Source organism: Panthera tigris, chromosome D2 (genome assembly GCF_018350195.1).
Source record: "Panthera tigris isolate Pti1 chromosome D2, P.tigris_Pti1_mat1.1, whole genome shotgun sequence".
Classification (NCBI taxonomy): domain Eukaryota; kingdom Metazoa; phylum Chordata; class Mammalia; order Carnivora; family Felidae; genus Panthera; species Panthera tigris.
In genome coordinates this window covers 39,016,326-39,027,988 of record NC_056670.1, presented here as the reverse complement: position 1 = coordinate 39,027,988, position 11,663 = coordinate 39,016,326, and the positions used below count along the sequence as shown (strand labels likewise).

Sequence of the window (11,663 nt, the reverse complement as noted above, 5' to 3'; positions counted from 1 at the left end):
ATGGGCGTCGTCATTGAGGGCTGGTGTTAAGATAATGCCTGATCTAAGTCCTCATGGTCCCTTGGTGGGTGGTAATATCACGCCTTCCATTTTCCGCTTAGCCACCTGGATGTTTTCCATAGCCCAAAGACGATGGCATTCGGGGCTCTGTCCCAGCCTCTGTGAGCCACCTCAGCCTCAGGTCTACATGAAAAGGGACCGAGTCCCCGTGCTCCAGGGATGTGTGGGAATCAGACTGCGTCTCTACTTGCTTGAGGGGGCAGGAGACACGTATGTGCCCCATCTCCAGAAAGATCCCCCCTTCTCCTACCTTTACATCTTCAAATGCTCTCGCTCACTGCATCTTTTCTTGGGCAAAAGAGAGCTGTGGATCAAACCCCACCAGCCCAGGTGGAAATGAGTAGAAATATTTCTCATCTTTCTTAAATGTTAAGTTTTAATCGGGCCACCCTGCCACGTGGGCTTAGGGCCCAGCATACGAATTATTGGGGCTTCCCCAAAATTCAAAAAAGCAAAAAAGGGAAGCATATTTTTGCTATTTTATAGACGAACAATCTAAGCCTCTGGCAATTGATGTCTTCTCCTTTCTTCTTAGTGTTATTTTTATTTACTTTATGATTTTATTTGCTATGGTTACTGTATTATTTTTTACCACTTTAAAGTAAGTATCCCTGGTTTATAAGGAAGCTATTGATTTTTTGTTGATCTAATATACAAACATCTTTTTGGATTCTCATTTTGCCCTTAATATTTTTGATATAATTATCTTATATTTTGTAAATTCTATGAATGTTGTTACAGATGACAGAAATTCTGCCCGTTCCTTATAATATTTATATGTCTTAAACATCATTTTAATCTTCTGTATGGGCCAAGAGCCCCCATACATTGTTGAAGATGCTCAATGATAAATATCTTTTGGGGGCACTAAGGGTATACGGAAAACCATTAATAATAGCATGTGTTAACTTAATCTGTTAACATTGAAAGTCATTTATCGCGGTTAAGTCATTTCCCACACCTGGGTACTGGCATCTAGAGCCCACAGATGAAAATAAGAGGTTTTACGTGCCTCACCATTTAAGGTTGGAGAGACATCCCAGGAATAGCACCATGGAACCTGAGAGGGCTCACCATGGGTGGTTTGGTGATTCTCCTCCTTTTGGTCAGTATAAGAAGGACTAAAGAGGGGAAAGGAGGGCGACCCACCTTGGATGCCATACCTACTTCCATAGTGGAAACTATCCCTTCCATAGGCATGGGGAGGGGACTCTCCTAGCCTCCTAATATTAGCGAGTAGGGACACCCAAATTGCTTTGCCTTCCCTGGAATGCGAAGGGGGAAATTTTCCTGTTCTACAATCGCTGATGTGCTGACCCGGCTGGGGCACGGGGAGGTGGAGGGGAGAACGGACCCGTGAGCAGGAGTGTTCCAGGGCAATGTGGATTGCCACCACCTGGATGGGGTTTCCCAGGGCCTGTATGAATGTCAGTGTCATGGAAGCAAGCCAGGTTTAAACTCTACTTATGAGCAGGTTGCCCCTGGGAACACGAAGAACAAGAACCTCTGAAGTGAAATATCCACTGACCTGATGTTAAGGGTAGGGAGCACACAGCTGGAGGCTCTCACAGAGTCTTTTCTTGAAGACCCAGCTTCTGAGAGGAACTGTCATTGGGAATCAGTCATACAAAGGGATCTAACAAGCAGTCAGGGGCGGGCTAAGAAGCAGCAGTGTCCCCACTGACATGTGGTTCCTCCCGCGAGTGGCTATTGCCCACCTTTGGCACCATCATTCTCTCCACCCCCTACCTGCTCAGGGAAGCAAGAGAGAAGGCCACTGCCCACCCTTCGCTTCAAGAAACCCCAGCCTCAAGCCTGGCCCACACCCTCTGGCCAGCATGGTGATGAATCACAGGTGAAATGGAGATCCCAGTGACAAAACTGGAGGCCGATCATCATTTGGACTGGGTCTTAAATCAGCCCTATAGGGGCACCTAGGTTGCTCAGTTGGTTGAGCATCTGACTCTTGATTTCAGCTCAGGTCATGATCCCCAAGTCGTGGGATCAAGCCCCACATCGGGCTCCACACTGAGTGTGGAGCCTGCTTGGGATTCTCTCTCTCTCTCTCTCTCTCTCTCTCTCTCTCTCTCTCCCCCAAAATAAAATAAAATAAAATAAATAAAGTAAAGTAAAATAAAATAAAATAAAATAAAATAAAATAAAATAAATCAGCCCTAGAAAGTTTGCATTGCCGGCATCTGGGGGAAAAAAAGTATGAAAAATTGTAAGACCATGTATTAGTTTTGAGAACAGGGTGAGCTTCAAGCTTCCAGATTGTGCACATCTGCATTAAGACTCTCAATCAAACTTGTTATATATTAAATTAGTGAGTTACATGGATTTGTTTTTTGATATTGAACCATCTTTCCATTCCTGGGATACACCTTACTTGGTCAAATTAGTGGCCGATACTCTCATCACACTTACTTGGTGCCAGATTCTACACTTGGGTTAACTCATGTAATCCTCATCGACCCTGCTATGGAGATGCTGTTATTATCCCCAACTTACAAATAAGAATATTGGGGCACACAGAGGTTAAAGTGCTTTGCCAAAGGTCATGCGGCCAGTTCAAGGAGGACTTGGGCCATGAATACAGGAAGTCAGATTCCAGAGACTGTGCTATTAACCAGGGATGCAGGGCTGGACTTTAATAGTTACTTCTGGCTTTCAGGTGGGTTTGTGTGTGCTCCACATCATCTAATTATTCTGATATTAGTGGTAGCGGGGACATATTCTTCCCATGATTGGAAAAGCCAAGAAGAGGCCGGATTCAACCTGCACGTGCATTTAAAGCACCGCTCCTTTGTGTCTGCTCACCCTCACATGGCCGAGCCAAATATCACAGGGGTTGGGATGTAGGGGACTCTACATATCCCAGTGGAGGCTCTGCAAAATACCATGGCCAAGGGCATGGATATAGAATTCTATGACACGGAGAAGTAAAATAGCAGGAACAATGATCCAAACTACCATGGTCAGATTTGCCAAGATTATTTATTGTGTTTTTGCAAAGAATCATTTTTAAAAATTGTATTATTAGCTTCAGAGTGATTTCTTTATTCTACTTCATTCATTTCATTATTTAAATCTTTCTTTCTCCTTCCTTCCTTCCTTGCTTCCTTCCTTCCTTCCTTCCTTCTTTCCTTCCTCTTCCTCCCTCTTCCTTCCTCCTTCCTTCCTTCCTTCCTTCCTTCCTTCCTTTCCTTCCTTCCTTTCTTTTCTTTTCTTTTCTCTTCTCTTCTCTTCTCTTCTCTTCTCTTCTCTTCTCTTCTTTTCTTTTCTTTTCTTTCTTTACCATCTTTTTAAAAATATCAATTCATCAGGGCACCTGGGTAGTGCGGATAGTTGAACGTCCGACTCTTGATTTCAGGTCAGGTCATGATCTCATGGTTCTTGGGTTCGAGCCCCACATCAGGCCCTGCGCCGACAATGCAGAGCCTGCTTGGGAATCTCTCTTTCTCTCTCTGTCCTTTCCTTGCTCGCTCTTTCTCTCAAAATAAATAAGTAAAACTTAAAAATAATAAAAAATGAAAAATATCAATTCATCTGTAACACAGAGTCAACCATACTTGGAGGACTAGCTTTGAGGCTTGTTGTACCAGGCAGCTTTCTTTCTGCTTATTTCCTGCTGTGTTGGGTGATTTTCACAAAATGAACTCAAGCTTACCTGATCTCCAACTGAGAAAATCCTGAGGTGCCCAGGATGCACGTCCCTATGGTGCACCAGGTTGTGATGAGCTGAAACTCATCTTGAAACTCAAGATGAAAAATCATGTTTCATCTTGACCTTAATAACAAAATTCAATAATAATCATGGGGGCACCTGGGTGGTTCAGTCAGTTAAGCGTCCGACTCTTGATTTCCGCTCAGGCTGTGAGATTGGAGCCCTTGAGTGGGGCTCTGCTTAGGATTCTCTCTCTACCTCTCTCTCCGCCCCTCCCGACTCATTCTGTTCCCCCCAAAATAAATAAATCTTAAAAAATCATCATCGTCATCATAGCAGAATAATAATAATAGCATACATTAAAACACAGACCTACAAGAGGACAGACGTAAGAATATGCATCTTCAAGGGAAGACCTTCCCCACCGGAGTTAAGGCTTTCTTATTGTCCCTCTGCTCATCCCTCCCTCCTCCAGTCGTGTTCTCTCCCCTACTTCCCAAGCCACCTTTCCTCCAGTCTGGAGCATGTAGGGTTCTGGTTTTATGTAATTCTCTCGGTTTTAAATTCCCACCTTTCTGGGAGGTCTGCCCATTTGCTGCATGGGTTGAAAAGTGTTTGTCCTCTGAGCTCGGGGCCCTTCAAAGTTGTGTCAATGGCACCAGGAAACACAGCCCTGAGAGGGGTCTTCTGTACGATGGGCCCCAGGAATCTGGGAGTCACAGCGCATAGTGACCTTGAGTACACAGAGCTGAAGACCCTTGAGAAGCCAGAACAGCAATCACAAGGCAGAGTCAAGAGGAAGTGGCCCCACCCCGACTCCTCACCAGGGAAAAAGCAAACCTCTCGAGCTGTTTGGTAAGGCTAAGTGTTTCAAAGAGTGAGTGTAAGTTTGCGGGGAGGGCGGGAATCAAAGGTCAGGTCAGGGACTTGAAAAAGGCCACTTGATCAGGCTCGGGAGATAAAACTCTACTGGAAACCCAGGCACGGAGGAACCGTGGATTGGTCTGGTGCCTGCTCCTGCTCGGGGTCTCTGCTCCTCCCAGGGGACTCTCTCAGGGGACTCTTCCTGTGTGCCCAGCCCTGGGATGCGCCCTGGGATGCGCCCTGGGAGACAAGCCAGGAAGGTATCTGGGAAAGTGGGCACTGACGTGAGCCATGGCTGGAGAGCAGTCGGGCAGGCTGCTTTGAGGAGGTGATGCGGAAGGACTCGTTCATCTGTAATTGTTTATCCAGCACTCTCTCTGCTTCCAGGCACCCTTCTGGGTGGGGCCACAACAGCTGAGAACCACACCCCCGTTCTGGAGAAGTTCTTGTTCTAAAGGAGTGCGGTGGTCAAGGAGTATACAATTAAGTAAACAAGACAGTTTTACGGGGAGAGAAATCATAGGCAGAGAATTAAACCAGGAAGACACGATAGAGTGGCCACTTAAAATTAAATGGTAAAGGAAAGCCCTTGCTCCAGAGATAATATTTAATCTGAAATGTGAATGACAACAAACAGTCATGCAGAGGTAGAGGGAAGTGTCCTAGGCTGGAACAGCAGTGCAAGTGCCCGCATTCAACTTTGAACTTGAGTGATTTACAAATACTTCCTCCCCTGTGGCTCCCTCTGTGACATGGGTGCCTCATCCAAAGATGACATTTTTCTTAAATTTTTTTTTAACGTTTATTCAGACTTGAGAGAGAGTGTGAACGGGGGGAAGGGCAGAGAGAGAGGGAGACACAGAATCTGAAGCAGAATCCAGGCTCTGGGCTGTCAGCACAGAGCCCGACGCGGGGCTCGAACTCACAAACCGTGAGATCATGACCTGAGCCGAAGCTGGACCCTTAACCGACTGAACCACCTAGGCGCCCCCGAAGATGACATTTAAAGGGAGGCATGAGGGGACTCAGTGGTTAACCACCGCCCCCCCCCCCCCGCAGTAAACCTAACACAAATGGAAGGATGAACTAGTCAGAGCAGCTGACACAGAGGTGTGTGCCTGTTCACGTAGGTGTGTGTGTACGTGCGTGTGCATACGCGTGAGGTCACATGCTTGGTAGAGCGTCTAACGGTGTCTCTTCTAGAAATGAATATCTGGAGGAAACTAGCGGCTAGACTGTGAGTCTGGAGAGTCAGAGGGGTGGAGCTGTTGGGGTGGGAGCATGGGAGGGGGCAACGGAGGGAGGACTTTAGGGTATTAAAGTAGTGAGCTGTCCAGTGCTGAGCCTCCGACCCCACCAGCAGCCCTGGAGAGCTGCCCAGTGCACAGCGGCTCTAAGGACAGTTGTTTATTAATCTGGGGTTGAAGGCCAGTCCGGCACTGTCCCTGGTCACCAGGTTAATTGGGCCTGACGTTCCTGGGCTGGAGGACCTGCTTCCCTGCCATAGCCTCAGTGCTTTGAGGAGGCCCTAGTAAGTCATTCCTGGAGGACAGAGGTAAAGGCCCCGGGCCAGGGGTCTGGCCACTCGACTTGATCGTGTGAGGTCCGGGCAGGGACTTTGGTGGGGGGTTCAGGTCCACTCGGGGCCTCTATCTCCAGCTGACCTGGGGCATTTGAATCCTTCCAGGGTCCACTTGACCTTCTGTGAACTAAAGGGTGGTCTTTCCAGCCAAAGAGAAGAATGGAAGTGGGTATGTCCGCCAGCAGCATGTTTAAGCCTTGACTTTGGCCTCCAGCGTAATTAGGGGAAGTTAAAAAAAAAAAGAAAAGAAAAAAGATAGAAAGTGGAAAGGAGGAGAAGAATGTGATCAAGAAATTTCTCCTCCAGGGGCGCCTGGGTGGCTCAGTCGGTTAAGCATCCAACTTCAGCTCAGGTCATGATCTCACCCTCCGTGAGTTCGAGACCCGCGTCAGGCTCTGTGCTGATGGCTCAGAGCCTGCAGCCTGCTTTGGGTTCTGTGTCTCCCTCTCTCTTCTGCCCCTCCCCTGCTCATGCTCTGTTTCTCTCTGTCTCAGAAATAAATAAAAACATCAAAAAATTTTAAAAAGAAAAAAAAGAAAGTTCTCCTCCAACTTATTACTTCTCACTGAGTCCTGGAGGAAGGGAAGGGTTAAGGCGGCTGACAGGCCAGGGAAGGCAAGGGCAGATTCAGGAGTTAGGGAGCAAGGCCCGGGGGCACTGGGATTAGAGCCTCGAGAGGCCCATGGTCAGCCCAGCGGCTGCCAAGGTTTCCTGGAAAGGGGGCCAGCTTGAGCAAAAGCTGGATGAGAATCTGGAGGTGGGTTTAGGGCACAGAGCTGGGGAGGCGTCTGGGCAGCATGCAGAGGACCCTGCCAGGAGAAGGAACAGAGCGGACAGCATGCCAGCTCCAGCGTGAACAGAAATTTTAGGAGCCTGGGTTCTGGCTGGCAAACGTGACCTCTCAGTGGAAAACCTCAAGCCAAAGGAAGGAGAAAATCCGTCTCATCTGGCCAGGATCGAGGACCGAAAGAGGTTCTGTTCTGAGGGTCAGAACCCTGCCTCAGGGCACTCTGGGTCCTGAGCCCCCACCAAGTGCCTGTCACAAAAGAGACACTTGCTACAAGATGATTGACAAGCTGTGGGGGAAACAGCTGTATACGATCCTGAGGCCGGATGGGGCCTGGAGTGAAAGACGGACTTTTTACATGAAATGAGAGAACGGATGTCATAAACTGGGTCCTGCCTCATGTCATCTGCTAGAGTTTGTCTACCTTTAGGGCCCATGGGAAGGGGAAGAAGAGGGAAACTGAGGTTCCCTTGGTCCTCAAGGCTCCTCAAGGGAGTCAAGAAAGAGAGTCAAAGCTCACACAGGCGATCAGCTCTCTGCCTTTGCCAGGCCACTGGGAGCGGGGCTAATTTGTGATTTCCAGATCCCATGGGCCCTCATGCACAGGGTGGCCTAACCTACCCAGGCTTGAACCCACAGGGGCACTGGAGCCCCAGGGAGAATGGGCCCCTGTTGTGTTACTCTTGTGTATATGACTCTGTTACATTACCTTTGTTTTAACACCTCTACGACTTTTTACTTGTGTGTTTCCCCTGTGGTGTGAGAGTAACTCAGAGCCGAGGGCTATAATAGTCCCCTCTGGGTCTGCTGCCCCCAACACAGGGTCCAGTGCACCAGAGGTGATAGCAAAGGTTGACTGAACAAGATGAGACAGAATTATTTTCCTTGACTTTCTCCACTCTAAGGTGAGGACCATGTTCCTCTCTTCATCACTTCCTGTCCTCCTTCTGTGCATGCTGACAGCATCCAGCTCAGAAATAAAAATCTCCGAGGATGCCCTGAAGACCTGCTCAGCGATCACCTGTGGCATCCCAGGCAGAGATGGACGAGATGGACCCAAGGGAGAAAAGGGGGAACCAGGTACAGGACAGGCTGCTTAAATATTTACCCCCAACACCAGACTGTTCCCTGTAAGGGACCCAGCAGAGACAGGACAAGGCTCACCTGTCATCGTGCTGGGTAGTGACTCACTCAGAATCATTCCTGTGAAAGGTCATTCTCTCCAAAGCAAAGATGGTTCTCTGGTTCTCTAGGATTCCACGTCTCCACCCCAGAATCCGTGATACATGGTTATTTGCAGACAGCAGGTGTCCTGCCTGTTCAGGGAGCTGGCCCGGAGGACAGGCTGTCCCCTGGAATGCAGGAAGATCTTTTTTCTTGGGTCACCACTGGTTCACTGGAGGTTTTCTGGGGTCATTGTAAATCGAACTGAACTTCTGGAAAAAGGGAATGAGCCACAGCCCTGGATCACTTTTCTTTCCTCTTACAACAGGGCAGGGGCTCAGAGGCTTGCAGGGCCCTCCAGGGAAAATGGGGCCTCCAGGAAACACAGGGCCTCCTGGGGCTCCAGGAATAAAGGGCACCAAAGGAGACCGTGGAGACAATTCAGGTAAGGAGCTCACCCCAGCACAGTGTGGGCCTAGGGAACCCGGGACCCTGGGGACTCCTGGGCCAGGTGGGAGGTGGCCCTTTTCCTGCTGCCCCATTGGAAGACGCTCGACTCCTGCCCATCCAGCACACGCGTTTCTGTGAACGTGCTGCCTGAGTGCAGCCTTCCAATCTTGCCGGGTCACCCCCCCCAACTCCAGGCCTCTGTGGGACACGGGCCTGCCTCTTCCTCAGCGGATGTAGTCTGCAAGTGCCTCCAGGCTGAGAGGCAGGAACGATGTCCTCTCGAGAGTGGGGTTTATGACTATCGTCAAAAGCGTGGCGTGGAAACGGTGGGTATCCTAGGACCCCTGAATCCCGGGGAATGTCGTGGCAACCCCCGTTCAGGGTAAAATGAAGTAAATTCGGTGACAACAAAAGTAAAATGATGACCTCTTGTTAATATCTGCCAGCTGGCCCATCAAAATTATAAAAGTATTAAGAGGTTTTCCTAGGGGCACCTGGGTAGCTCAGTCGGTTAAGTGTAAGACTTTGGCTCGGGTCACGATCTCACGGTTTGTGGGTTCGGGCCCCGCATGGGGCTCTATGCTAACAGCTCAGAGCCTGCCTGGAACCTGCTTCGGATTCTGTGTCTCCCTCTGTCTCTGCCCCCCCCCCACCCCCGCCACTCATGCTCTGTCTTTCTCTTTCTCTCTCTCTCTCTCTCTCAGAAATAAACATTTAAAAAAAATTAAAAAAAAAGAAGTTTGCCTAGAATAAGAAATGAAAGAGAATGATTAATAAAAAGTTATCAACAAGGAGAATAATGAGTTGGGCTTTTTCTTGTAAATAACGATAATATTGCAACATTTTAAGCAATATGTGAACAACAGGATCCAGAGCCATAATAATTTACAAGGTTTTTTAAATGTCTATTTATTTTTGAGAGACAGAGTATAAGTGGTGGAGGGGCAGAGAGTGAGGGAGATACAAAATCTGAAGCAAGCTCCAGGCTCCGAGCTGGCAGCACAGAGCCCAACACGGGGCTCGAACCCACGAACCACGAGATCATGACCTGGGCCAAAGTCAGATCGCTTAACCAACTGAGCCACCCAGGCGCCCCTACAAGTTTTGATTATTATTATTATCGCTATCATTATTATTACTATTGTTAGTTCTGAGTCACAGTTTACAAGAGCTACTAAGTATATCTCAGAAGGCAGGAATGCAGGGGTTTTTTGCTTCTTTTTGTTTTCTTATTTTTTAGAATAAGCATACTCTTCAGTAAAGCTTTCTCCTCCCCCACTCCGCTTTGGCAAAATACTCTCCTCTCCAATTTAGGGTTCCTCTTCCCAATAAATACCCTTCTCCCTATTGCTTTGTAGTTGTGGAGACTAAGCTGGCCAACCTGGAGGCAGAGATGAGGAGACTGAAATCGGAACTGGACCATGTCAAAAAGTGTAAGCTTGTTTTCTGCCCCCAGTGTGTTCTTGGCTGTCACCTTTTTCTTCAGAATGCCCTAGGTTTCGGGGAGGGTAGACGAGAGCTACCATTTAAAAAAAAATTTTTTTTTAATGTTTTTATTTATATTTGAGAGAGAGACAGAGAGAGAGAGAGAGAGAGAAAAAGACAGAGCTTGAGCAGGGGAGGGGCAGAGAGAGAGAGGGAGACACAGAATCCGAAGCAGGCTCCAGGCTCCGAGCTGGCATCCCAGAGCCTGATACGGGGCTCGAACCCACAAACCATGACATCATGACCTGAGCTGAAGTTGGACAATTAACTGACTGAGCCACCCAGGCGCCCGAAAGCTAACATTTATGAACACTTATCACACACCGCGGCCTGTGCTAGGTTAGCATTATCTCGTAATATGGTTTCATTCAATCCTCCCAGTGGCCCTATTTGTGCATATTATACCCATTCTGTTTACAGGTGAGGAACAATAGGTCCGGGAAGTGTAGGTAATTCACTCGCTGTCACACAGCTAGGAAGTAACAGAGGAAGGATTGCACGTGAAGGTCTGCGCCTCCAGAATCCTGGCTCTTTGTCCAGCAATCCCTGGTCTCAGATGGCAGTCCATCCACGTCTGGTGCCCGAGCCTGGCAGGGTGGCCCAAGCACCCTTCCCTAAGTCCCCTGTACTGGGACGGTTTATACAGACGTTCCTCTCGAGGGCGGGATGTCCCAGGAGAGTGCAAGCTTTCTGCCGGGGGCTTGCTCTGCAGCTGAGGAGTGCTCCCTTCCTAGGATCTGACCCCATGGTTGAACACGGGGCTATTTCTCGGGGTCCTGAGTTCCCAGGGAAGGGCTTTTCGCCTAGTTTCCTGGGCCGAGCTCCAAGCCCAGTCAACCTATCCCTTCCATTGTGATTTCAGTGCAAGCCTTCTCCTCGGGCAAAACACCTGGGAAGAAGTTCTACGTGACCAACGGTGAAAGAATGCCTTTTTCCAAAGTGAAGGCCCAGTGCGCCGAGCTCCAGGCCACCGTGGCCACGCCGAAGAACGCTGAGGAGAATAAAGCCATCCAGGATATGGCCGGCAGCCCTGCCTTCCTGGGCATCACGGACGAAGTGACTGAAGGCCGGTTTATGTACGTGACGGGAGGGAGGCTTGCCTACAGCAACTGGAAGAGGGATGAGCCTAACGACCACGGCTCCGGGGAGGATTGTGTGATCCTCCTCCAGGACGGGCTCTGGAATGACATTTCCTGCTCTTCCTCCTTCCTGGCCGTCTGTGAATTCCCAGCCTGAGGAGGAGGTCGCCTCCTTGGCTTCCCACTGAGCTCTCTGCCGCTCCGAAAGAGAATTCATGGCCCATTTCCCCACCGCACACCACGGTGTTGACTCATTCCTTCAGGGGGACGGATTGACGGGAGGGAAATAAAGGGATGTGCTTATGGGGATGAGGAAGTGACAAGAAGTTGACAGCCGGGCTCGAGGGTTTCTGGTCCAGTCTGTAGTGAAGGACACCCTCTGTCCTGCCTAAGAGCACAGCATCGGGTCAGAGTCAGCCATGGAAAGGGCCAAATCACACCCTTCCTTCTGCAGTGAGGACACCGCAGCCTCCCAGGGCGGCCAGTGGAGGCCAGTCTGCATCAGAGCAGTAGACCTCAGCTTCC

General features: G+C 49.2%; 1 protein-coding gene across 4 annotated transcripts; it reads left to right on the top strand.

Moving 5' to 3' along the window:
* The first annotated feature begins 5,939 nt into the window (after nucleotides 1–5,939).
* On the top strand, nucleotides 5,940–11,663 carry MBL2 (mannose binding lectin 2). 4 transcript variants are annotated; one of them, XM_042960634.1, is made up of 6 exons: nucleotides 5,940–6,122; nucleotides 6,279–6,342; nucleotides 7,866–8,040; nucleotides 8,453–8,569; nucleotides 9,933–10,007; nucleotides 10,922–11,663. In XM_042960634.1, the coding sequence occupies exons 3-6, from the start codon at nucleotides 7,875–7,877 to the stop codon at nucleotides 11,293–11,295; spliced, it is 732 nt and encodes a 243-aa protein (XP_042816568.1). In that variant the 5' UTR covers nucleotides 5,940–6,122; nucleotides 6,279–6,342; nucleotides 7,866–7,874; the 3' UTR covers nucleotides 11,296–11,663. The 4 variants fall into 4 exon arrangements, with proteins under 4 accessions (XP_042816568.1, XP_015399156.1, XP_015399158.1 ...); XM_015543670.2 differs by lacking the exon at nucleotides 6,279–6,342; XM_015543672.2 differs by lacking the exon at nucleotides 6,279–6,342 and having other exon boundaries at nucleotides 6,060–6,146.